The sequence below is a fragment of the Tyto alba genome, unplaced genomic scaffold (genome assembly GCF_018691265.1).
Source record: "Tyto alba isolate M040663 unplaced genomic scaffold, T.alba_DEE_v4.0 Super-Scaffold_2, whole genome shotgun sequence".
Taxonomy (NCBI): Eukaryota; Metazoa; Chordata; class Aves; order Strigiformes; family Tytonidae; genus Tyto; species Tyto alba.
Window position 1 is genome coordinate 33,074,752 of NW_024881282.1, and position 21,063 is coordinate 33,095,814.

At 59.8% G+C, this 21,063-nt stretch overlaps 1 protein-coding gene across 2 annotated transcripts; it reads left to right on the top strand.

The window, feature by feature from the left end:
• Window positions 1–534: 534 nt before the first annotated feature.
• On the top strand, window positions 535–21,061 carry LOC104358800 (TRIO and F-actin binding protein). 2 transcript variants are annotated; one of them, XM_032996821.2, is made up of 20 exons: window positions 535–727; window positions 1,125–1,236; window positions 1,631–1,832; window positions 2,268–2,619; window positions 3,143–3,275; window positions 3,644–4,600; window positions 4,877–4,972; window positions 10,427–10,483; window positions 10,836–10,904; window positions 11,366–11,455; window positions 12,308–12,417; window positions 12,870–13,428; window positions 14,063–14,173; window positions 16,155–16,302; window positions 16,833–16,944; window positions 17,408–17,567; window positions 17,923–18,036; window positions 18,375–18,461; window positions 19,365–19,528; window positions 20,252–21,061. In XM_032996821.2, exons 3-19 carry the CDS (start codon window positions 1,640–1,642, stop codon window positions 19,524–19,526), a joined length of 3,510 nt encoding a protein of 1,169 aa, XP_032852712.2. In that variant the 5' UTR covers window positions 535–727; window positions 1,125–1,236; window positions 1,631–1,639; the 3' UTR covers window positions 19,527–19,528; window positions 20,252–21,061. The 2 variants fall into 2 exon arrangements, with proteins under 2 accessions (XP_032852712.2, XP_042648156.1); XM_042792222.1 differs by lacking the exons at window positions 535–727; window positions 1,125–1,236; window positions 1,631–1,832; ... (2 more) ...; window positions 3,644–4,600; window positions 4,877–4,972 and adding an exon at window positions 6,382–6,616.
• Window positions 21,062–21,063: the final 2 nt, after the last annotated feature.

A 21,063-nucleotide genomic window follows, 5' to 3' on the forward strand; every position in this document is an offset into this window, starting at 1 on the left:
CCGGGCCCTCTAAGGTTACCTCAGCCCTTCGCCCGCGATCTGCTCAGAGCTGTCACCTCTAAGCGAATCCCGGCGCGGGCGAGATGCTGGAGGGAAGGCGGCACGGGCGGCCGGCTTCCCGGAGCCTCCCACGCTGCTGCTCATAAACCCTGCAGGTAACAGGGCTGGGGAGGATGCTGAGACGTCTGCAAGCCCTGACAGAGAGAGGCAGGGGCTGGGGCTACAGCCTTCTCTGCAAAAATCTCCCTCCCTCTTGGCTCCGTTGCCTCTCCCTGGGCTGTCCGGGTGGCGAGGGAGAGCGGCTGCCTGCAGCATCAACACTGATGTGGAGGGGCAGTTTCCCTGAGCCCTCACCCACACGTGCTGTCTCTGGGATGCCTACAGCATTCAGCATGAAATAGGAGCGTGCTGGGCCTCTCTGGCCTCCTGAAGAAGAAGGAAGATCTGAATGGTGGGCTGGGAGAGGCATGAAGAGCCCCAGAGGTCTGGCTGCTCCTGGAGGAGGTAGAAGAAGCAGGCGTTTCTGAAGGGCAGCCTTCCTCCTCATCTTTGACACGCTGACAAGCACCATTGCACCCCCTTCTTCCTCGCAGGAGCATGCTGCGGAGGTTGCAGGGTGTGATGCCGACAGCGACGCAGACCCAGGCGGGCCCTGGGATGCCCTCTGTATTTTAGCCCCACAGTGCGAGGTATACGTGTGCGTGAGCCCAGAGGAGGAAACAGAGAGGTGAGTACCAGCCGGGAGCCATGCTGCTCCAACGAGCCCCCTCGGTGGGAAGAACGGAGGAGGGGGGGCGGGAAGCCAAGCAGGGGGAAATCAGATGCCTTCTCCCTGGCGCTCTGCACACCAGTGCCTGGGAAAAAGGGCTGAGCAACCCCCATGCCGTGCCCTCTAACCGCGTTCCTCTTAGCTGTCCCAGGAGAGGTCAGGGGGGACACCAAAAGAGCCTCTTACCTCCTCACTGCCTCCAGAGCAAGGCTGGTGGTCCCAGGGTGGGCTCTGCCAGCCTCTGCCCGTCCAGTGGAGAGAGAGATGGCGTGGCTTGGGCTGCTGATGCTGCCACCCACCCCTGGGCTCTGCAGGCGGTGCTGACCACCAGCTGTCCTCCCTCCCTGCCCCACAGCTGGCACGAGAGCAAGGAATATCCCCCGCTCAGCCCCGGAGCTGAGAGTGAGCACAGAGAAACCGGCACCGACCCCAGCACCTGTGCTGAAGACAACTCTGCGCTTGCCGGGGTGAGATGGGGATCTCTCATGGTTTGGGTTATTTTAGTCGCCCCAGCCCCCTCAGCCCTTCAATTCTACTTCTTCTGGGCACATTCAGAAGGTCCTGAGATGCAAGGGGGGATCAGCTGAGACCCTTAGGCCCCACAGAGGAGGCTCTCCCCCTAAAGACCACATGAGATTTGCTCTTGGGATTCCCCCATGCAGACTTTCCTATGTTATTTCTTGCCACGCCCATTGATGTTGGGCTGGGGCCATCTTATGTTCACTCAGCTCCTCTCCCGATTCCTTTTTACCAGCAGCTTTGGGCTGAACAGGCTGTAACTTCTCATAAGCTCTTACCTCCTTCCAGTCCACAAAAGCTACTGGTCCCCATTGCAGAGATCTGCCCTATCTTGTCTCCCAGGACGGGGAAATGACCCGGTTGTGGGACAACACTTTGGGATCTGGCAAACGGGACATGATGAGCTACGTGGGCCACAAGCAGGAGGTGCGGCCACAAGCCCCGCAGACAGACAGACCCAGGTGGGCTCAGCCCGTTCCCTCTGGATCCTGGGTGAGAACCGAGCCCCAGGACGTTAGGAAAGAAATCTGCCCAATGAAAGCAGGTAAACTTGGTTTGCTCCCGTGTGAGATCCTAGTTCTGGTTTGCTTTCAAGCCGGGGGTCCCTGAAGTTCACGGCAGATGTCTATTTAAATTTAGCATCTCTTTACCCGGTTGTGGTCCCAGGAGGTGTTCAACACCTCTGCAGGCACCATGGGAAGGGGTGAGTCCCAGAGCCCCTGAGATGGCATCTTTGTGTGCGCTGACCATGAACCATGGGTCTCCCGGCTGTTCTCTGTCTGCATGATTTGGCATGCCCTCGTCTTGCAGTTCTGTGTCCCAGCGCTCCCACCGCGCCTGGAGGGAGTCTGGGTTTTATCTCTGCCCTCCGGGACCGTTTCTAGCTGTCCTCCAAAGACCTGCTTTGCCGTGGATGTGGTGGCACCCCGCGTCGCTAGTGCCTCCCCCCCCCCCAGTAACGGCCTTCTCCCCGTCCCAGAGCGCCGTCCTGCCAGCCAGAAGCCCGAGGAGAGCTGGCCAAAGCACCGGAAAACCGACCCGCCCTGGGCGTCTGCCCCACCACGTGTCGCCGGCAGCTCCTCGCCGACCCGCAGCAACCCGTTGGGCAGCGGCGGGCACCTCGCCGGCTCCTGGGCTCGGGAGCCCCGCAGGCACCCCGGCAGCGGGGGCACGGAAGGGCGGCACGGGCTGGAGAGGCAGGAGTACACGGTGCTGGCAGACCTGCCCAAGCCCAGGCGCCTCGACCAGCGGGATGCTGTCAAGCGCCCCGGCTCCCGCACGCTCAGCCCCGGGCGGGTGGAGGTGGAGAAGATATTTGGCTGCGAACGCAGGTGAGAAGGAACTGGCCTCTGCAGAGGTCAGAGGTGGGGGATCCTCCCCCTGGGCTACCAGGGGGCCCGCATCTCCGAATCACCGCGCCTTGGGGAGAGAGCAGGGCTAGATGGCAAAGCTCAGCTTTCAGATGTGCTTAAATTTCCCTTAAAGCAAGGACCGGGTTTAGGCTCAGCGCCTTCCAGCCTGGGGAGCTTCCCCATTGTGGCATGCAGCTACCTGAGGCCATTGGAAAGGTGGAGCGGAGCTCTGCCACTGGAAGCAGGAGGAACGGCCCACCCTCCTCATCCTCACAGCCACCTCCTGGAAGCTGCAGGATGTGCTGCAGAGCAGGGCAAGCCATGGAAAGGGGGAAGGAAAGAGGTGGTTCCCACCCCCAGTGTCAGGGAGCCACTGTAGGAGCTGCTCAGGAAAGGACAGAGGGTGCCAAGAAGTACCTTAGGCTTGGGTGGAGCGGGTCCACAGCGCCTCTGCCTCCAAGCTGAGCCTGGTGGCAGCTGGACAAACTGTGTGTGCCCACAGGAAATCGGAGACCCTGGAGGCCTTCCAGGCCCTGGAGGAAGGCCGCGTGGACCGGCTCGACGGCAAGACCCCGGTGCCACCCAGCAAAGGCCGCCCAGCTCGGAGGCAGTCCAGCCCCAGCCTGTTCGGCGAGGTGAGGCTTGGCTGTGCTGCAGGACCCCATCCCAACTCCCCAAGCTGGGCTGCTTTTCTGTGCCACATTTTCCTCTATTTCTGTCACATGCTTCTCTCTACCATTCCCCTGCTTCCCCTTTCCTCTATTTCCAGCCCTCCCCTTGCCATGGACTGGGACTGTTGGCTCTTAAATGGCAGCAGGCCTTTCACCCTTTGGGTGCAGAAGGCATCTTTTCAGTACGAGCTGGCTCTGTGCACAGGGGTGCGATTGCTCTCTGGGAACTATTTAACCAAACCACCCCCCAGCCCTGATCCCATCTTGTTCCCACTCACCAGGATTTATATTTTTTAAGAGGACTCTCTGCTCTCTCTCCCCTGTGTCCCTAGGGTCAGCGGCTCTCCAGGTACCCCGAGCAGCGCAGCAGAGATCCCAAGGGGGCCCTGCGTTCCCCCAGCCCAGCTTGGCACACCGAGAAGGCAAACAGGAGCCTGGGGAACTCCCCGCGCTCTGCCAGCCCTAGCTGGCTGCTGGAGAGAGGCAGCCAGAGCCTGCGCTCCACGAGCCCAGCCCGCTGGTCAGAGAGGAGGGCAGGGGAGCCCGTGAGCCCTCCCTGGCTCCCGGAGAAAAGCTGGAGGAGCCGAGGGGAGCCCAGCCGCCCCCCAAACTTGGAGAAGAGCCGAGCCACCTGGCAGGCTGGGGGTACAGGGCAAGCCCTGGAGAGGAAAAGCCGAGTGGACTCCCTGCACCCCGTGGGCCTTGGGAAAGGCTCAGATAACAGCCGGCTGAACCGGGCAGGGTCACCGTCACGGTCCCTCAGTCCTGGGAGACGTACGGAGAGCACGTGGAGAAGCCAAAAGGAGATCTCCCCTCCCAGCCTGGCGCGGGGGACCGAGAGGCAACGGGCAAAACTGGGGAAGCCATCGGAATACGCCTGGCAGAGCCTCCGGGAAAAGCTGCCGCCCTCCCACCCTGGGAAGGGTGCTGGCAGTGACTGGAAAGGCCGAGGCAAGCCCCTGCGCCCCATGAGCCCGACACGATCGCTGGAGCGGGACCGGAGGGGTCGGGGGGATGCCCGCCAAGCACAGGCGTGGGAGAAGGACTGGAAGCGCCAAGAGAAGCCCGTGTGCCATGTGGACTTGACACGCCAGCGGGAGAGGGACTGGAAAAGCCCCGCTAGATGTCTGGATGTAGGACCACGGCTGGATGACAGTTGGAAAAGGCCTGAGAGTCCAGCGCAGCGCCTGGAGGATAACCAGAAGGGTCTCGAGCACACCCGAGACATAAACAACCCAGAGAAGCCATTGGAAAGCGACTGGGGGAGCAAGAAGTTTCTCAGTTACCATGTGAGTAGGGCACGAGCCAGAGGTGTCGGGGAGCCTGCCAGACGTAAAACTGACAAGCGCAGGGTGGGTGGGTCCCCTTGGGTTGAAATTCTGCACACCCTGGCTCCCCCGGATCCTCTGCTTCTCCGGGGGGGCTGTGCGGCGTGCCTGGCACTGGGAGGAGGGAGGATGCTTCCCCTCCCAGGCTTGTGCCAGGAGGCGGATGCTCAGATCCGGGGGAACTGAGGTGAGGACTAAAACCCCAATGGCTTCAGCTCTCGCTTTCTCCCCCTGCAGCTGGAGCTGGGTGGAGGTGCCTTCCCACTGCAAAGCAGCACCGGCTCCTCAGGAAGCCTGCAGCCACGTCCCAATGCCCGTGAGAAGCGCAACAAGGTAGGGGCCAAGCCCTGGGAATGGCGAGGAAGGGCTGCTGCCCTTCCCTGGAGGTCACTGCAGGCAGCACTCAGGTCTCCAGCACTTGACCTGAGCAGGCTGAGCATGCTGCTGCCTTCCCATGACCTTCTGGGCACCACGCTCACTAACACCCTCCTTCCCTTCGTCCTTCACCCATTTCTCAGGTGGGGAAACTGAGGCACGGAGCCTTTTTTTTTTAAGCCAGAGAGGGTCAAGCAGAAGACCTGGGGCTAAAATCTCAGCATAGCCGCTTTCTTTCCCTTGATTTTTGCTACAACGGCACTGAGGGTTTTACAGGGATGAAGCGAGATTTAGTGGCGTGGAAGAAGATACGGTTGATTATGTTGGCATTCCTGGTATACCAAAAAATGGTGTGAGAGTGGCTTTGGAGGGTTGCAGAAAGTGTCCCAGGAGCCTGTGTAGCTGGCAGCCGTGCCCCAGCCCCTGCCTCCATCCCCCTCCGCGTGCGTCAGTCGTCTTGGCCAGGTTGTCCCCTGTTCCAGCCGGGCTTTGTGCTTTATACAACGACAAACCACAGCTGTGCAGGAGGCTCCCAAAGGCCCCCCGAAACTCAAAACAGGTGACAGCCCTTCCCTCATTTTCCTGCCTCAGGTCAGAGCAGAGCCCAAAGCCCTGAGCTCCCCCGGCACAACTGGAGCTGGTTAACCCCCATACCTATTCCAGGTTTCTTCAGCCCCGAGCTCCAGGCCAGGCACCTTCGCTTTGTCTTTCGGCGAGAAGCACCTTGCACAGTGAAGCCTGGCATTTCGTGCTGTGCAGCCCCCCTGCCCCTTTTCCTTTGCCACCCTCTCTAGCAATTCTCCTTCTCGATGCCAGCTGGCTCCCCGGACCTGCTATCACCTCAGCCAAGACTGCGAATGGCTGCTTTAGGGGTTCCTTTTGGCTGGGGAGGGGGATAAAGCCAAGCGAAGGTGACGACCCGCCTGTGTGCACATACAGGACGGGACTGCTGCAAAAAAAACCCGCCCGTTAAAAAAAAAAAAAAAAAAAAAAAAAAAAAAAAAAATCCCTGCCCGGGCAAGGGCTGGGCCCCCGGCGGTCCCTCCCCAGGCTTCAACTTTTTTTTTGGAGGTTGAGAGGGAGGTTGGGGTTGGGAGGGGGGACGTGACCCAGCCCCACCGCCGCCCCCCCCCGCCCCCCCCCGCCCCTTTCCGTGCGGCCCGGCGGCCTCGCCCGCCCCGGCGGCTCCATTGGCTGCGGGCGGCCGGGGCGGCGGCGGGGGCGGGCTGCCATTGGCCCGCCCGGGCCCTCCCAGGAAGTTTAGGGGGGAGGAAAGAAAAGTTTTTTTTGGGTTGGTTTGTGGTTTGGGTTGGTTTTTTTTTTTTTTTTTTTTGGTTTGGTTTGGTTTTTTTTCCCCTCCCTTTTCTTCTTTTTTTTTTTTTGTTGTTTTGTTTTGTTGTTTTTTTTTTTTTTGTTGTTTTTTTAACTAAGCGGGGTGCGGAGGTGCGGGGCGGAAGAAAGGCGAGCGGCGGAGCGGGCATGGTGGGGCCGCGGAAGCCGCCCGGGCGCTGAAGCCGCCCCGCCGCCCTGGCTGCCAGCGCCCGGCCCCGCCGCGACCCCGGCCCCGGCCCCGCCGCCGGCCGCGGTGCCCCCGCCATGACGGTGAGTCGGGAGGGGGGGGGGGGTCGGGGGGGGGGGGGGGGGGATGTGAGCTCCTCCACCCATCCGCTCTCCGCGATTTGGGGGGCTCCGCGGGGCTGAGACGGGACGGGGGGGGGGGGGGTTTGTCTCCCGCTGTCAGCCGCCGCCTCCCCCGGGGTCTCCCCGCCGCGGGCATCTCTGTGGGGAACTGCGGCCCCGCCGGGCGTCGGAGCCTGTGGCTGAGGTTTGGTGCCTCTTTGCCACCCTTCCCCGTGGCCACCGGGGTCCCTTCTAGGGGGCTCCCCGTGGCCACTCGGTAGAGTCGCTTCGTGGCACCACCCCACCGAGATCGACGTGGGTCAGCGCCGCGCCTGAGCGTGGACCCGGCTGAGGCCTGCCGAGCTCACCGCACCGATGACTGCAGTCGGATGCGAAATCCGCATCCCCCCCCCCCCCGGGGCGTGGGGAGCTCCTGCTGCCTGTGGGAACCAGATGTGGTTTCGGGGTAGGGAGCGTCCCACCCCTGGGGTGAACCTTCCTCGGCACGGACCTTTACCGGCCGGAGAGGAAGGCCGCTGAGCAGAGCAGGGTAACGGAGGTGACAGGCCAGGCTGTGCCCGCCGGCGTTTCACACGGGGGCCTGTCACCCTCTTGCTTTTACAGCACGTATGGATTCAGGAGCTGCGTGCGTGCTCCAGCCCGGGAGCGATTTTGCTTCCGCCGAACTGAGCTGGAACAGTTTTTGCTTTGTGTTTTGGCCTGGGGCCCCCGCGCCTTGTGGAGCAGGTTCCCTTTTTGGAGGAGAGGAGGCGTTGTGCTTTCGGGGGGGAAGCCAAGAGCCCCTCGCCACCATCTCTCAGAGGTGAGAGGAAGCGGCGCTCCAGGACCTGTGGCCCTCAGGAGCTTTTGGGAGCGGGAAGAGCGGGAGGCAGGGCAGTGGCAGAGGCCGGCGATGGAAGGAGCACACCTGACCATCCCGTCCCTCCCCTGGGACACTGAGCTTTCTCAGCCTGCTGCTGCCTCTCCTCCACCGCCTCTTCATCCTGGCGCCTCTGTACCACCCAAGAGCCATTCTTTTGCTCCCACCCCATCCCCTTTCCTTCTTTGGTGTTTACATTCTTCAGATATTTGCAGGCTGTTATCACCTCCCCTGTAGCCCTTTTTCAGCCAGAGCAGGCAGCTGCCTCTCCTTAACCTGCTGTTGTAAGCCAGTCCTTCCAGACATCGCCTATGTCCCCAGCTGCTTGGAACCCCCTCCAGTGCCTCTACCTGGCCAGGTGCAAGGCTGAACATATAACTGGTGGGTATGGATGCAACCAGGCAAAATTGCTGCTGCCACCTCCTGAGCCAAAGCCTCGCCATCCACAGCCCCAAGCTGTGCTGCAGAGCTGTGCATTTTGCCGGGGGTGCATCCTGCCACATCCTTGCACCTCTGGCACCCGGATCTTCCCGGTGGTTCGGCTTTCCTGGATGTTTCCTCCTCCCACTGCTGGGCCATTTCCTCTGGATGGGGGGGGGTTCAGTTTGAACCCCGCTCTCTTCTCTGCTGGTATCCCGAGCTCTTTGTGCCGGATGAGGAAGCTGGATTTGTTTGTGGGGAGGGGGAGAAAAGTAGCTTTAAGCACTTTGTGCATCAGCTGATGCCTCGTCCTAGGACACTAGGCAATTCCAGAGCTGTGGCTCCACATCTGGAGGTGGCAGGGAAAACAAGAGCCCTGTACAATTTGCCCGCTTGGGAGAAGCCCTCTGGGGGGATTTTCTGGCCCCAGCACTATATCAGGGGCAGCAGTTCTGGCAGGACTTTGTGCCAGTTTTCCCAGCGGCGTGCACCCTGTTAATGTTCATTATTTTGGCGCCTAATGTTTTGGGATTGTAAATTCTCGAGAAGATGAGACCCAGCTGATCTGTACATCCCTAACCAGGAGTCCTTTCACTCCCTCCCTCCCTATATTTTTTTCCACCTCCACGGAGCCTGCCCAGCTCTCTCCTGCCGAGCACACGTGTGTCCCGGGAGAGGGGGAGGTTGGCTTTGACATTTCGCCTCCTTTCCTTCCCTCCCGCCGCTCCCAGTTCGGAGCCGGAGCTGAAGTCACCGGATTGGAAGGGATAACGGGAAAAAGGGTGGAGCTGCTGCCACGGGGAAGGAATTCATTTTCAGGGCGCTTTTTCAGGGCGGCAGCAGGGCTGGTGGGACGTCCGGGTCCGTTGGGATGGGGATACGTGTGTGTGTCCCCATCTCCCAGCTGTCAGCAACGCCTGTCACCTTGGCAGGAGATGAGGTGTGGGAGCCCCCCGGGCCCTCTCGCTCTGGCTTCCATCCCATCCTGGGTGGCTCGGGGCCATCGGGGACTTCTGGCCAGGCCTGAAGCTGTAGCAGCCGGTGACCCTCCCCTTGGCAGGCCTCCCCATGCCTCCTCGATCCAATAGCCGGAGCGGCGGGGAGGGCCGGCACGTACTCGGCTCTTGCTGCCCCATAAGCTTGGGTGTAACCCAAGAGCGGCAGCTCGGGGAGATGAAAGCAGGGGAAGGCTCAGCCCAGATGAGTGGCCAGGGAGCTGGGCTTGCGGGGCAGTCACGGCTAGCTGCCAGGCTTGTTTGGAGGGTGCAGAGTGGCCCTCGGCTTGCCGAGCCGCTGCTTCTCGCCAGCTTGGTCTCAGGTGGTGGTTGTGACACGTGGGGACCGCTGGTGGCTTCTCCAGGGCTGGTGCAGACCACTGGGAGCTCCAGCTCTGGCACCGTCACCTCTCTGGCACTGTCCTTGCCTGGTTCGGCTGCAGAAGGGGCAGATTGGCAAACTCTGGCTTCCCGGGGAGAAGAGGCGTTAGGCTGAATTATTTGATGGTGCAACTTCTCTGGAGCCAGCGGGGTTGGGAGGAGGGACCAGCTTGAGCCTGTTTGACTGAGAGCAAAGCCGGGGAGTGCGGTTCCCCTGAGTCAGCTCTCTGACATTCCACCTTGGGAAGGAGATAAACTGGTTGGAATGCCGCACCAGTGGCATGAGGTTAGGAGGGGGCAGGTAGCAGGAGGAAGCTTTTCTAGCACGGGGCGAATTTGGTGAAACTCTGTTCATCCTCATCTCTGGTATCTGTGGCCAAGGTTGGGCAGAAGGCAGGCTCTGCAGTGGGAGGGAGCAGAAAGAGCTGAGTAAGAGAGGAGCCCCCAGCATCTCGGAGCAGATTGAGTCTTGGAGAAGGTCAGGTCTTGGAGAGGATCAAGTGCTGGTTGTGACTCTGATTTCATCTCTACCCTGGGGCACATCGTTTAAAGGCATCGTGTTTTCACAGCTGTTGAATCGCCTCCTGTACTCTTTGCGGTGAGGGCTGTTTCACAGAGAGCTACTCATGTCTTTAATAAATGATGGGTGGTGGAGTAACCAGAGGGATGTAGCTCTGGGGCATGGATGGCCAGGGTTTGGACAAGGTGTGCTGGTTCTTTGCGACTTTACCTCCATCTCTGAGGCAAGCCCCGTCAGGGGCAGTGGAGCACTCCCTTCTGCCCACTCTCCTGGTCCCTGCCTCCCCCTCTCTGAATAAATACCTCCGAGGCACCATGTGGAAACCTCCCTGCTGCATATTTTCCTTTCATTTTTTTTTAAACCTCTTTCTTTATCTCCTGCTTCCTCTGACAGGAACAACTGCCTGCTGCTGAGAGCTAAATCCAGTTCTCCTTCGCCACCGGGTCCTACACCCCTATGAGTTCCCTAAAAGGAATGCCAGGCTATTCCTGCTGTCCTTCTGCTACTGGAGATTTGCCTTCCACCCCCTGGCATGAAGAGCCCTTTTGCGAGTTGCTCCAAAACAGTAACCTTCTGTTTTGTCCTTTTCTCTCCAGCCGGATCTCCTCAATTTCAAGAAGGGATGGATGTCCATCCTGGACAAGTCAGGAGAGGTAAGCCCAGGGCAGGGGTCTGCCTCTTCCCCCAGCCCCTGCTGCTAGAGTGAGCAGCTGATTTCCTTCCCCCCTCGCTCGCTGCGGTCGCTCCCGCTGAGAAAGGCAGCGGGAAGCCTTTGGTAGAGGTGCCTCGCTATGTGTGCGGGCACGGGGGTTCACCCGGCGCCCCTCTGCCAGCCGAAGGGCACGAGGGGGAGCTGGAAGGGACGTGGAGGAGGTGGGGGGGAAGAGAAGGCCAAGAGGTCATGTCACAGAGCATCCCTCCCTGTTCCTACACTTCCCTTGGTAACTGCCTATCCGTTTCCCTCCTGTCTTTTCTCTCCCCTCCCCCTGCCCGATCTGCCTGCAGTGGAAGAAACATTGGTTCGTGCTGACCGACTCGAGCCTGAGGTATTACCGGGACTCAAATGCAGAGGAGGTAAGCACGGCTGGCTTTTCTCCAGCCCTCTCTTCCTTCCCGGCCAGAAGGGAGAGGAGCGCAGCCCTGGCGTGACCAGCGCGCGCGTGGGAGAAGCAGCAGCATCATGTCCTCCTGAAAGGCACTGGAGGTGACGAGCTGCTCTTTGCCAAGGGGTGATGAAGAGGATGGGTGGCTGAAGGTGGGGTGGTGGAGCTTGGGGGGGGGCTTGTCAGTGGTGGGAGGTGAGGAGAAGGGCTAGTCCCGTGCCTGGGCATCTCTGACGCTCTCCATCCACGCTGCTGGCTGCCCGTGGGGTTAAAAGAGGCCACGCTGTGTCCGGGAGCTGCAGCTGGCTCCTGGAGAGCTGTGGGATGAAGGCAGAGGCGGCCTGCACTTCGGTTAGGGAGCCAACGGGTGATGGGGGGCTTTTTCAAAGCTGGGTTTGCACTGACGTCCTAGCCGGGTGTCTGTGCTTGCAGGCCGATGACCTCGACGGAGAAATCGACCTCCGCTCCTGCACGGATGTGACAGAGTTTGCGGTGCAGCGCAACTACGGCTTCCAGATACACGTGAGTGTCCAGCCCTGCGTGGCCGCGGTGCAGCGGCACCAGGGGACATCGGGTGGCAATGCGTGCTCCCTCCCCGTGGCCAGATGCCGAGAAGCAAGCCATGCAAACCTTTCGCCGGGACGGTAGCCCGGCATGGCTGGTTGGTGACACATGGGTGGCAGTGCTCAGGGACACGAGTACTGCCTGCCTGCAAAGGGAGGAGGAGGAGGATTTGCAGGGCTGGCTGGAGGCGGCCCAGGAGCCAAGCTAAATGCCAGGAGTGTTTACGTGACCCGTTGGCCAAGGCAGCTTCTCTAGAGCTGTGGGGAGGGAGCAGTGAGCACTGCAGATCTTGGCGTAGGCTGACTGACCATGCTCTGAGTAACAACCTGTACCCTGGATCCAGCCCCAGTACAATCCTGTCCTTGGCTACTTGCTGTAGCAGCAGGAGGTAGCTGTTAAGGCAGCACAAAAAATGGTATTTCTATGGGTGTGCAGTACTGGGCGCTTCACAGTCTGGGATTTCTTCACGGTCTGGGTTTTTCTGTGGCCTGCTCCTGTATCCCAGCGCTGGTGCTCAGTTCCCAGCACCTGAACAGCTGGATCACACCAGCTCACGTTTGACCAAGTGTGCTGGCGAAGTTTTTTTTTGCCTTTACTTGGAGGTAGCCTCGTGGAGGACGTGTAATGGGCTTCCCCGCAAAAAGCATGTCTCCACTCCCACCCCTCCACCTGGCCCCAAAAGTTTGAGGCAGCGGGTGGCCTCTCCCCAACACTGTCCACCACCCGTGCGAGCGAGTGTCCGGGGGTCTCGGGGAGCGAGTGGGAGCCGCCTGTACCTCTGACGGGGCCTCCGTCGCCTCCCTGTTGCAGACAAAGGATGCCATCTTCACCCTGTCGGCGATGACCTCGGGCATCCGGCGCAACTGGATCGAGGCCCTGAGGAAGAACGTGCGCCCAGTCAGTGCTCCGGACGTCACCAAGTAAGAGCTGTCCCACACAGCTTCTCCTCTTCCCCCTTTTGCTGCCCTTCTCCCCTGGAAGACAGGGACCAGAAAGGCCTTTCTAGAAATCCAGCCGCTCCCAGATCAGCCCTGTCCTCTGCTGCTCCTGAACGTGGCCTGAATACGCCAGCCGGTGGCAGGGGTTGAGGGCCTGATGGCTCCTGCTCTTGCACCCTCTTTTTGCCTTGCCACGTCCGTTTAGCCCAGTTTTTCCACCGGCATGGCTGGAACCAGGGTGAATCCTCTCTGCCCCATGGGGGGGAACTCGCTTCTCTGAGGGATGGGATGCTGCGGGCCCAGCTCCGTGCTCAGGGTGGGGTTTTGTAAGGCTGGGCTGAGCGAGGGCTGAGCCTTGAGCAGTCGGCGACGTCTCCACCAGCATCCTTTCCCAGATGGTGCCTCTCCTTCACCGTCTGCCGCTCTCGTTTCAGGCTCTCCGACTGCGATAAGGAGAACTCCTTCCGTAACTGTGTCCCCCAGAAGGGCTCACTCCGGACAGAGGAGCAGCAGCGGCTGGGCTCGGGCTCCGAGGGGAACTCAAAGGGTGGCCACTGGAAGGCGGACGGGCAGCGCCATGCCTTTGACTATGTGGAGCTGTCTCCCTTGCCACGGGACCCCGGGAATCAGGGGTCCCCGCAGAAGACGAGAGGGACCTCAAGGATCTCCGAGCGAACTTCCAAGCAGGAGGAGCTGGAGCGGGATCTGGCAGTCCGTTCAGAGGAGAGGCGGAAATGGTTTGAGAGCCCCGACGGCAGGGTCCCAAACCGCGATGGCCCAGCGGGAGACTCCTCCCGCAAGGTGGGGGAGCAGGCCCTCCCCATTCCCCCACTTTCCGAGGACCAGCGGATTCGGTTGAATGAGGAGATAGAGAAGAAGTGGCTGGAGCTGGAACGCCTGCCCTTGAAGGACTCGCGGCGGGTGCCCTTGACAGCACTGCTGAACCAGAGTAAGGGGGGCCATGGAGACACCAACGAGGTGCTGAAAAAGGAGGTAAGAGCATCCCTTCTCTCTGAAACTGGGATTCTGGTGGGCCCTTGGCAGCAGAAGGCTCTGCAGATTAGCGAGGCAGAGGTGCCCGGAGCTGTTCATTCTTTCTGATTCCATTTGCCACCCCTCAAGTGTATGGGAGCTTTCTTGGCTGGGTAGTGCGAGGCCAGAGGCCTGTTTCACACGCCTGAAGAGGTTCCCCAGGCCACGTGTGGGTCCAGGATAAGTTAATTGGTGGCACTGCTTGCATGGAGTCTGTGTTTCCCAGGAGCCCATCCGCAGCCTCTCTTCCCTGGCAGTTCCCAAGCCTGCAAGCGCTTCACGTGCCAGCCTTTGGAAGGAGCCGTGCGCTTGCCTGTCATCCCAGCTACACGTGCTGCGGTGGTTTCCTCCAGCACGGATCCACCTCTGGAAGCTGGGACGTCTCCTCCCCTCCTTCCTAGCACTTACCAGGCTGGAGCTGGCTTTGCCAGTTTGGTCCCTTAGCAGGCTGCCATTCCTGTGGGAAGCAGACGTTTCCGCTGGCCGTGCGCGGTCCTCCCCCATCCCTAAGCCCAGGGTTTGGATGTAGCACGCTGGTCGGGCCGCGCCACTTTTCCACCCCTGGCTGAGCATCTCCCTCCCTTCCCTGGTGCAGGTCCAGTCACTGCGGGCACAGCTGGAGTCCTGCCGGGCCCGAAACGAGAACCTTCGGGGGGCGGCAAAATCCCAGGGAGACGGCCACGTGCCCCGGGGGTACATCTCACAGGTGAGCAGGGTGCCCCAGACCCTGGGGTTGCTCCCAGTCCCAAACTGGGAAATGCTGGGACTCGGCCCATGGCGGAGCAGGTATTGCTAATCAGAGGGTTGCCATGGTGACCCTAACTGGGCCCACTTGTAATCAGTGTTAATTACATAAAGGCCGGTGCGTGTTGCCTGGCCTTAAAGGGGCCAGATTATAGATGGGAAGGAGGAGGAGAGTTAGGGGAGAGGTGCAGATCAGTGCCCTGCTTTGTGCGTAGGCACGATACTGGCCTGGCTGGGGGGGGGGGGGAGCCATCCCCCCAGCTTGGGAGTGGGTCAGCAGCTTTCTGCCGAGCTGCCCGCGCGTTCCCTGGCGGTTTGCAGCTCACCACACGTGGTTCTTGCTAACAGGGGTTCCCGAATCCCTTGTTAAAAGCAGTCCGGCAGGCCTTGGGGATCTCCCGTCCCTGCCAGAGCCACCCAAGCCCCGAAGGTCACTTTGACAGCGCAGCCTGTTTGTTTGCTGGGATAGCACGTGGGAAAGCCCGCAAAGCGGAGTTTGCTCATGCTTTCAGCCTCTCGTTTCTCTTTGTTTATTTATTTTCCCTGCCATGGGCTCGTCCGGAGCAAGTGGGGTCACATCCCGCAGGGATTTCCTGGGGGGAGGCTGCTGTTCCACCACGCTGTGAGGATTTCAGGATGTGCCCTGTGTGTTGAAAGATGCCGGGAGGGAAGGAAATTGGGGCTGGCAAAGCCTGTTGCAGTGGGTTGGCTGTACCTAGCCCAGATAAAGAAACCCACAAGTCCCGTGGTGCCCAGCCCAGCCACTTACCAGTCGCTCTGTCATCTTGATTTAATATTTACAGCTTACAGGCCTCCTTATGGTCAAAAAAAGCAAAAGGAGTGGAGAGGAATGGCACCTTATCTGCCTAATAACTTGTCTCAAAAGGCCAGCGTTTCACATCTGAGGCCGAACTTGGCCTTTCCCCAAAGGGCTCTTCTCTCTCAGTCTGTTGAGGTTCGCTGCCAATCCATGGACAGATCACCAAATTGATCCCTCACCTTTTCCCCTCCTTTGGTTGACCCGTGAAGCTTCCCAGCTTCCCTCGTCTCAGTAGAGAGGAGTAGCCAGCAATGACTTGCATTCCCACAACATGTTGCGGTGCCCTTTATATCTGCCCTTATACTGGGGGAAGAAATGGAGCTGTTGGGGGGATGTGATGGCTTCCTGGCTCTCTACTGATCTCTTAAAGGTCCTGGCTTTTTAAATTAATACTCTGACATGGTTTGGTGGTGAACAAATCCTTCCTGAGGGGCTTGGGGTGGTCCTGCCAGCATCTAGAGGGGGAACAGAGGCGTAGCCCCCAGGTGGGAACTGCTTTGCTTTGCTGTAACACCAGTTAACCACGGCGCTCAGCGTTGAAAGAAACATCCCTTTGGTCTCAGAGCTGTCAGAGAGGAGGGCGAGCTGTGTGAGGAAGGATCCCTAACCATTAGGCTTTGGGGAGGGCTCTTTGGCAACCTCCGTCGGGCCACAGGGCAGTGCAGGGTGTCACTTTTCAGGAGAAGAGGCTCAGTTTTCATTGATTCCGGGGGACGCTGCTTCATTTAAAAGGCAGATACAGAAATGCGGTTCCCACTGTTGATCTCCTCCAGCCAGGCAGTGCAGCCTGGTGGAGGGTCTGGGCTGGGGCGTCGGGTGCGTTATTCCCAGCTCTTGGCCCAAGAGGGACGTTCCTGTCTTGCTGCTTCAGTTTTAAGAAGAGCAAGAGGAACGCTTCTTCCCCTGCAAAGCGCGAGGGGGTTGCAAGGTGTGTGGCCCCGCCGAACGGTTGCGTTCAGTGATAAAAATGCCACCTCACTTTCAGAAGGAAAAGGGGGGAAAAAAGCGGTCTCCCTTCTCTCAGAATGGCCCTGGACTCGGGTGAGATTTGCAAAGGCAAAACATCAGCCCAGCCAGGGGCCTGTCCTGCCCTCCCTCACCCCTCCTTTCCCCGGCACGGCAGGAGGCCTGCGAGCGCAGCCTGGCTGAGATGGAGTCGTCCCACCAGAAAGTGATGGAGGAGCTCCAGAGGCACCACCAGCGGGAGCTGGAGCGGCTGCGGCAGGAGAAGGAGCGGCTCCTGGCAGAGGAGGCGGCGGCGACAGCAGCGGGTAGGAGCAGACACCAAGCTGTGGCCCCCACTCACATGGGCCCTTCCCGCCTCTCCCAAGTGTCTCTTGCCAGAAACCAGTCGCCCCAGACGTCTGGAGCCACACTGCTGACCCTTTTGGTGTGAGGCTGATGCTCCTTGGAGCATGACTTTGATGCTCCTTGGACCTGTGCTGCAGGGGCTGTTTGGGCTGGGGGGGGGGGCGGGTCAGGGCGGTAAAGATGCTGTGAGAAATAGGGTCTTGCCTCTGAGGATGTGTGGGAGAGGGCCGACACCTTCTTGTAGGCGGGTGATGCTGGCAGAGGTGGCAGGGAGCTCCCACACTGCCCTCTGTTAGTCTCCTTGGCAGCATTTGGTGCATCGGGATGATCCCAGGGCATGGAGAAGGTGGGGGGAAGGAGAGGGAATCTGCAAAGACAGGTCTGGGAACCCGCAGCAGCAAGAGCTCAGCCAATTCCCTGGCATAGCTTCCCCAGATGTGCCAGAGCTTGCACAGCCTGATTCCCCACCTGCTGTTGCCCCCCTCTGCAGCCATTGAGGCACTGAAGAAAGCCCACCGGGAGGAGATGAGTAAGGAGCTGGGCAGAACACGAAACTTCCAGCAATGCAGCTCGGTCTCAGATGCCCTCCAGAAGCAGCACCAGTAAGAAACCACCTCTCCCGCTCCCCTTGCCGCCCTGTGCCAGTGTCACCACACCCCATCTGGGGCCATGGCCCCCAGCTGTCCCTCCTGCCACCCCCCCCAGCTCCCTCCCCGGGGATGGTGGCTGCCAGGGCTGCTGGAGCTGTAGGGCAGGGTGATTTATTTCTGCTCGGCTGTTTGCCCTACAGCACCTCTGTTTTTCCTACAGCACTTCCATTTTCCCTATAGCTTCTTCCCTCGATTTTCTTTATGGAAGGCTGCTCCATTTCTCCTGTGTGGCTCGAAGCTCCTAGAAGCACCACACTCACGTGTAGGAGGGTGGGAACTGAAGCCTTGGTCCACGGGGAACATTATTTTGTGCCAGTGACTGAAGTGGGCTGAAGCTGCCCATGGCAGAGGGGAAGGTGATGCCAGGGGCCGGTGGAAGTTGCAGGGCAGCGATGACCCAGCACCTCTTTGGCAGGTTGGACGTGGATTCCCTGAAGCGGGAGCTGCAGGTGCTTTCTGAGCAGTATTCCCAAAAGTGCCTGGAAATCGGGGAGCTCACCAAGAAGGCAGAGGAGCGGGAGCAGACGCTGCAGCGGTGTCAGCAGGAGGGGAAGGAGCTCCTCCGGAAAAACCAGGCAAGAGAAGGGCTTTCCCTGCCAGCAGAGACTGGGGAGGAGTGCGTTCCTCCCTTGCACAGCACATCCCCTCTGTTAAAGCTCCCCTATTTGTTCATATGTCTTCCCTTCTGAGATTTTATCATCAGGAAAAAAAAAAAAAAATTAAGGGGCAGAGGCTGTAGATGGGGTTGTCTTAACTGTGGTGTTAAATAGAGCAAGTGTGTTCTGCTGGTTGTAGGTGCTGCCGTCGCCTATGGACAGGGTGTTACAAGGAGGTGTCTAAGCTGGAGTAGGGCTGGCATGAAGATGGAGAGGTCAGGGCAGCAGAGGCCTGTGCCGTGGCTAATCCGACATCTTTTGGGTTTGCCCGCAGGAGCTGCAGACCCGCCTCTCGGATGAGATCGGGAAGCTGCGGAGCTTTATTTCATCGCGGGCCTCGGGGGACCGCTTCCCACACAACAACGAGCGGAGCTCCTGCGAGCTGGAGGTACAGGAGTTTCCCCCCCCCCTCTCCCAACCCTCCCCGCTGCCTCCATCCCCACCCCGTGCCGGGGGCGAGGGGGGGTCTCCTCCTCACCACGGTTTTGGCTTGGAGCGGGAGGGAGGGGGGTGCCTGATGGGGCAGCGGGGCCGGTGCAGGAAGGAGGTACGCAAGCTTCCCCTCCGCCGCTCTCCCGGGGCGCTTGCGCCGTTTCCTGCCCCAGCCCTCCTGGCCCTTCCTTCCTTTTCCACCGCCGCGCTTGCGCCGGGGCCCGCCGGCCTTTCCAAAAAAGGGGGGTGGCTCTTGAGTCACCTCTGGTGCCTCTCCCCCCCCCCCGGCCCCAGGTGCTGCTGCGGGTGAAGGAGAATGAGCTCCAGTACCTAAAGAAAGAGGTGCACTGCCTCCGGGAGGAGCTGCTGATGATGCAAAAGGTCAGTGTTTTCTGGGGGCCTTTGGGAAAGGAGCAGGAGAGGGGAGGGAGCGGAGCGCCAGGGCTGCATGCCAGCGTGGTTTGATGGGATGCTCAGACCAAACCCTCTTGTCACCTGTGCTCTTCGTCCCTGCTCGCTCCTGAGCACGTAGCAGCCACGTGCTCTCAACAGTGTGGGCTGGTGTAGACTTACCTTGTACAAGAGAAATGTCACAGGCTTTGCTGCTGGTTTCCCCTGATGTATGTACATAGAAGCATGGACAAGCCAGGAGCCTTTCTTTCCTAGGTGGGAAGCCCAGATGAAGCCTGCCCAGCACTCCCCTTCCCCAGCCACCTTCTCTTCCCCTAGCTGTCCCCTCTCTGGGTGGACGTGTTTCCTTGCTGGTGGACCGTTGCTGGGTGTGCTGCTCCCTCCGCTGGCAGCAGCTCCTTCCGAGGGATTTGCAATGACCCTTGCCAAAGGGGAACCTGAAAGAGGCTTTGAGATTCAGTGACGCTCCAGGAGTTTATAACTTTCTCACTTAAGCTTTTTGCCGTATAAGTAGCTGGGACCGGCCTTTTCAGTGGCCTGCAACTCTGGTGGGGTTTATTTTTCCCATACGGCTGGCCCAAATGCATGCAAGCCATAATAAAGCCCACACTGCCTCCTCAATCTGATGCTGCAGATTCTCGCTGCTGCAGGACCAGTGGCTCTGCCTTCCCCTCTGGCCTGGGGTTTGGGAAGCGCTACCTTCACACTCTTCTAAATGATTTCTGCATGGCTTGGGTTGGAATGGGTTTCAAACCCCGGGGCTGGCTCTCCCCTCCTCACCTGTTGGCCTTTCTCCTGCTGGGCTCTCCTTGCCGCCCCCCCTCCTTAATATCAGCCCTAAAAGCTTGCTGACGCCCTTCCTTCCCCTGGCAGGATAAGAGATTTGCCTCAGGGAAATACCAAGACGTCTATGCAGAGCTGAATCACATTAAGGTGCGCTCGGAGCGAGAGATCGAGCATCTGAAGGAGCACCTGCGCCTGGCCATGGCGGCTCTGCAGGAGAAGGAGTCGATGTGCAACAGCGTCGGCAAGTAACGGTGAGCTCTGAGGACGCTGTGACATCCCCCGGGGGTGCAGGCGGCTGAGACCGGCTGCCCGGCTTTGACAGGGGGGATGGAAGCTGCCGGTTCCTCCTGCTGCACTCCGTGCCGAAACGTTAGGCTTAAACTCTTCCTTCTCTGCTTCTTGCATCCTCTCGTCCTGCACCCCTGGCCCTCCTGTTGTACCTGACATTCTCCCAAGGTCCTCATCCCCCCTTCTCGCCGTGTTGCTCTGGACGCTCCTGCAGCCAGCACCGAGCGCTGCTCAGCCAGGCTGGAGGTGGGAGCCTTCTCCCCGTGGCCTGGGTGACAGCGTGGGGGCACCCACGCGCTACCTACACAGGTGATGTTTCTGCTGCATTCACCTTTGAAGCAGTTTCCTTATCGCAGCACGGAAATTTTAGACCGGCATCGAAGCGGCCCTGGGTAGGCCCAGCCCTCCTCCCACCACTTGCCTGCAGGCATCCCTGCCGCGGCCGGGGAGGGGAGCAGGGTGACAGAAACGAGGGTGTCCCCTTGTCCAGAGTGCTTCTGCTTCTTGCTTGGGTGCCGTGGCTGTCAGGATTGGGGTCACCCTGCTCTGCCAGTGCTGGCTGGGGGGTGCTGAGGTCGGGGGCTCTGTAGCAGGGCACTAGATGCCGTCTCCCCTGGGAGCAGAAGAGACGGCCTTTCTGCACTCAGTGGGGTCTTTCTAAACTTTCTGGTTTTGTCTCTCTCTAGGTCTGCTCTTCGTTTGTTTATCTGTTCTTGTTTTGTATTCGCTCCATTCTTCACTTGCGGGGAGGGGGAGGTTGAATCCCATCCGTTATCGCCCTGGCAAGGAGTCCCACACACCCCCCAACCTCCTCAGTCCCCTTCCAAAGCTTTTTTGATGAACCCCTTTTGCCTGCGTACCTGAGCACATTGTTTGGACTGGCTCCTTACATGCACCTTCTTCAGGATTTTATATGTGAAAATTATATTTTATAGAGGATTTTTTTTTTTTTTCCCCCTGGGAAGAAGGGGAAGAGGAGGGGGAAAACTTTTGCTACATCACCAGCATTTTCTAACCTGAAAAGGAGAATCTGGTTTTCCCTCCCTCCCCAGCCCCATTGCTCCCGGCCACACAGCCGCCTTCGGCACGTATTCCCTCTCTTCCAAATATCTCCGTGGCCCCCCTGGGATGTACGGCGAGGACCCCGGTCCCCCTCCCGTGCCACCCCCAGGGACCTGCGGAGAAGACATGCAAGCCATAGGAGGGAGCCGCTGGGGCAGTCTGCCATGGGCATGCTTGCCTGGGACTTTTGAAAGAGGAGACCTTGGCAAGAGTCCGCATGATCGAGCTCTCGCCTTGACTGTCCTTTGGCTCCTTCGAGAACCCGAATTGGCAGGAGCCCAGAGCCATGGGGCTTCTCCTTTCCGGGGAAGAGGAGCTGTGAGGCTGCTACTGCGCACACCGGAGCCAACCTCCCCCAAAGCGGCAGCTGCTGCTGCTCTGCTGCACCCTTCAACTTTTAACTTAATAAAGTCTTCCCCTTGCGCTGAGAAAAACG

Bases quoted from the DNA above. Each gene is read 5' to 3' on its own strand.
- LOC104358800 (XM_032996821.2), top strand. From the start codon at position 1,640: ATGACCCGGTTGTGGGACAACACTTTGGGATCTGGCAAACGGGACATG. The intron at 13,429-14,062 runs GTAAGAGCATCC...TCCCTGGTGCAG, and splicing joins ACGAGGTGCTGAAAAAGGAG to GTCCAGTCACTGCGGGCACA. The intron at 14,174-16,154 runs GTGAGCAGGGTG...CCGGCACGGCAG, and splicing joins CCCGGGGGTACATCTCACAG to GAGGCCTGCGAGCGCAGCCT.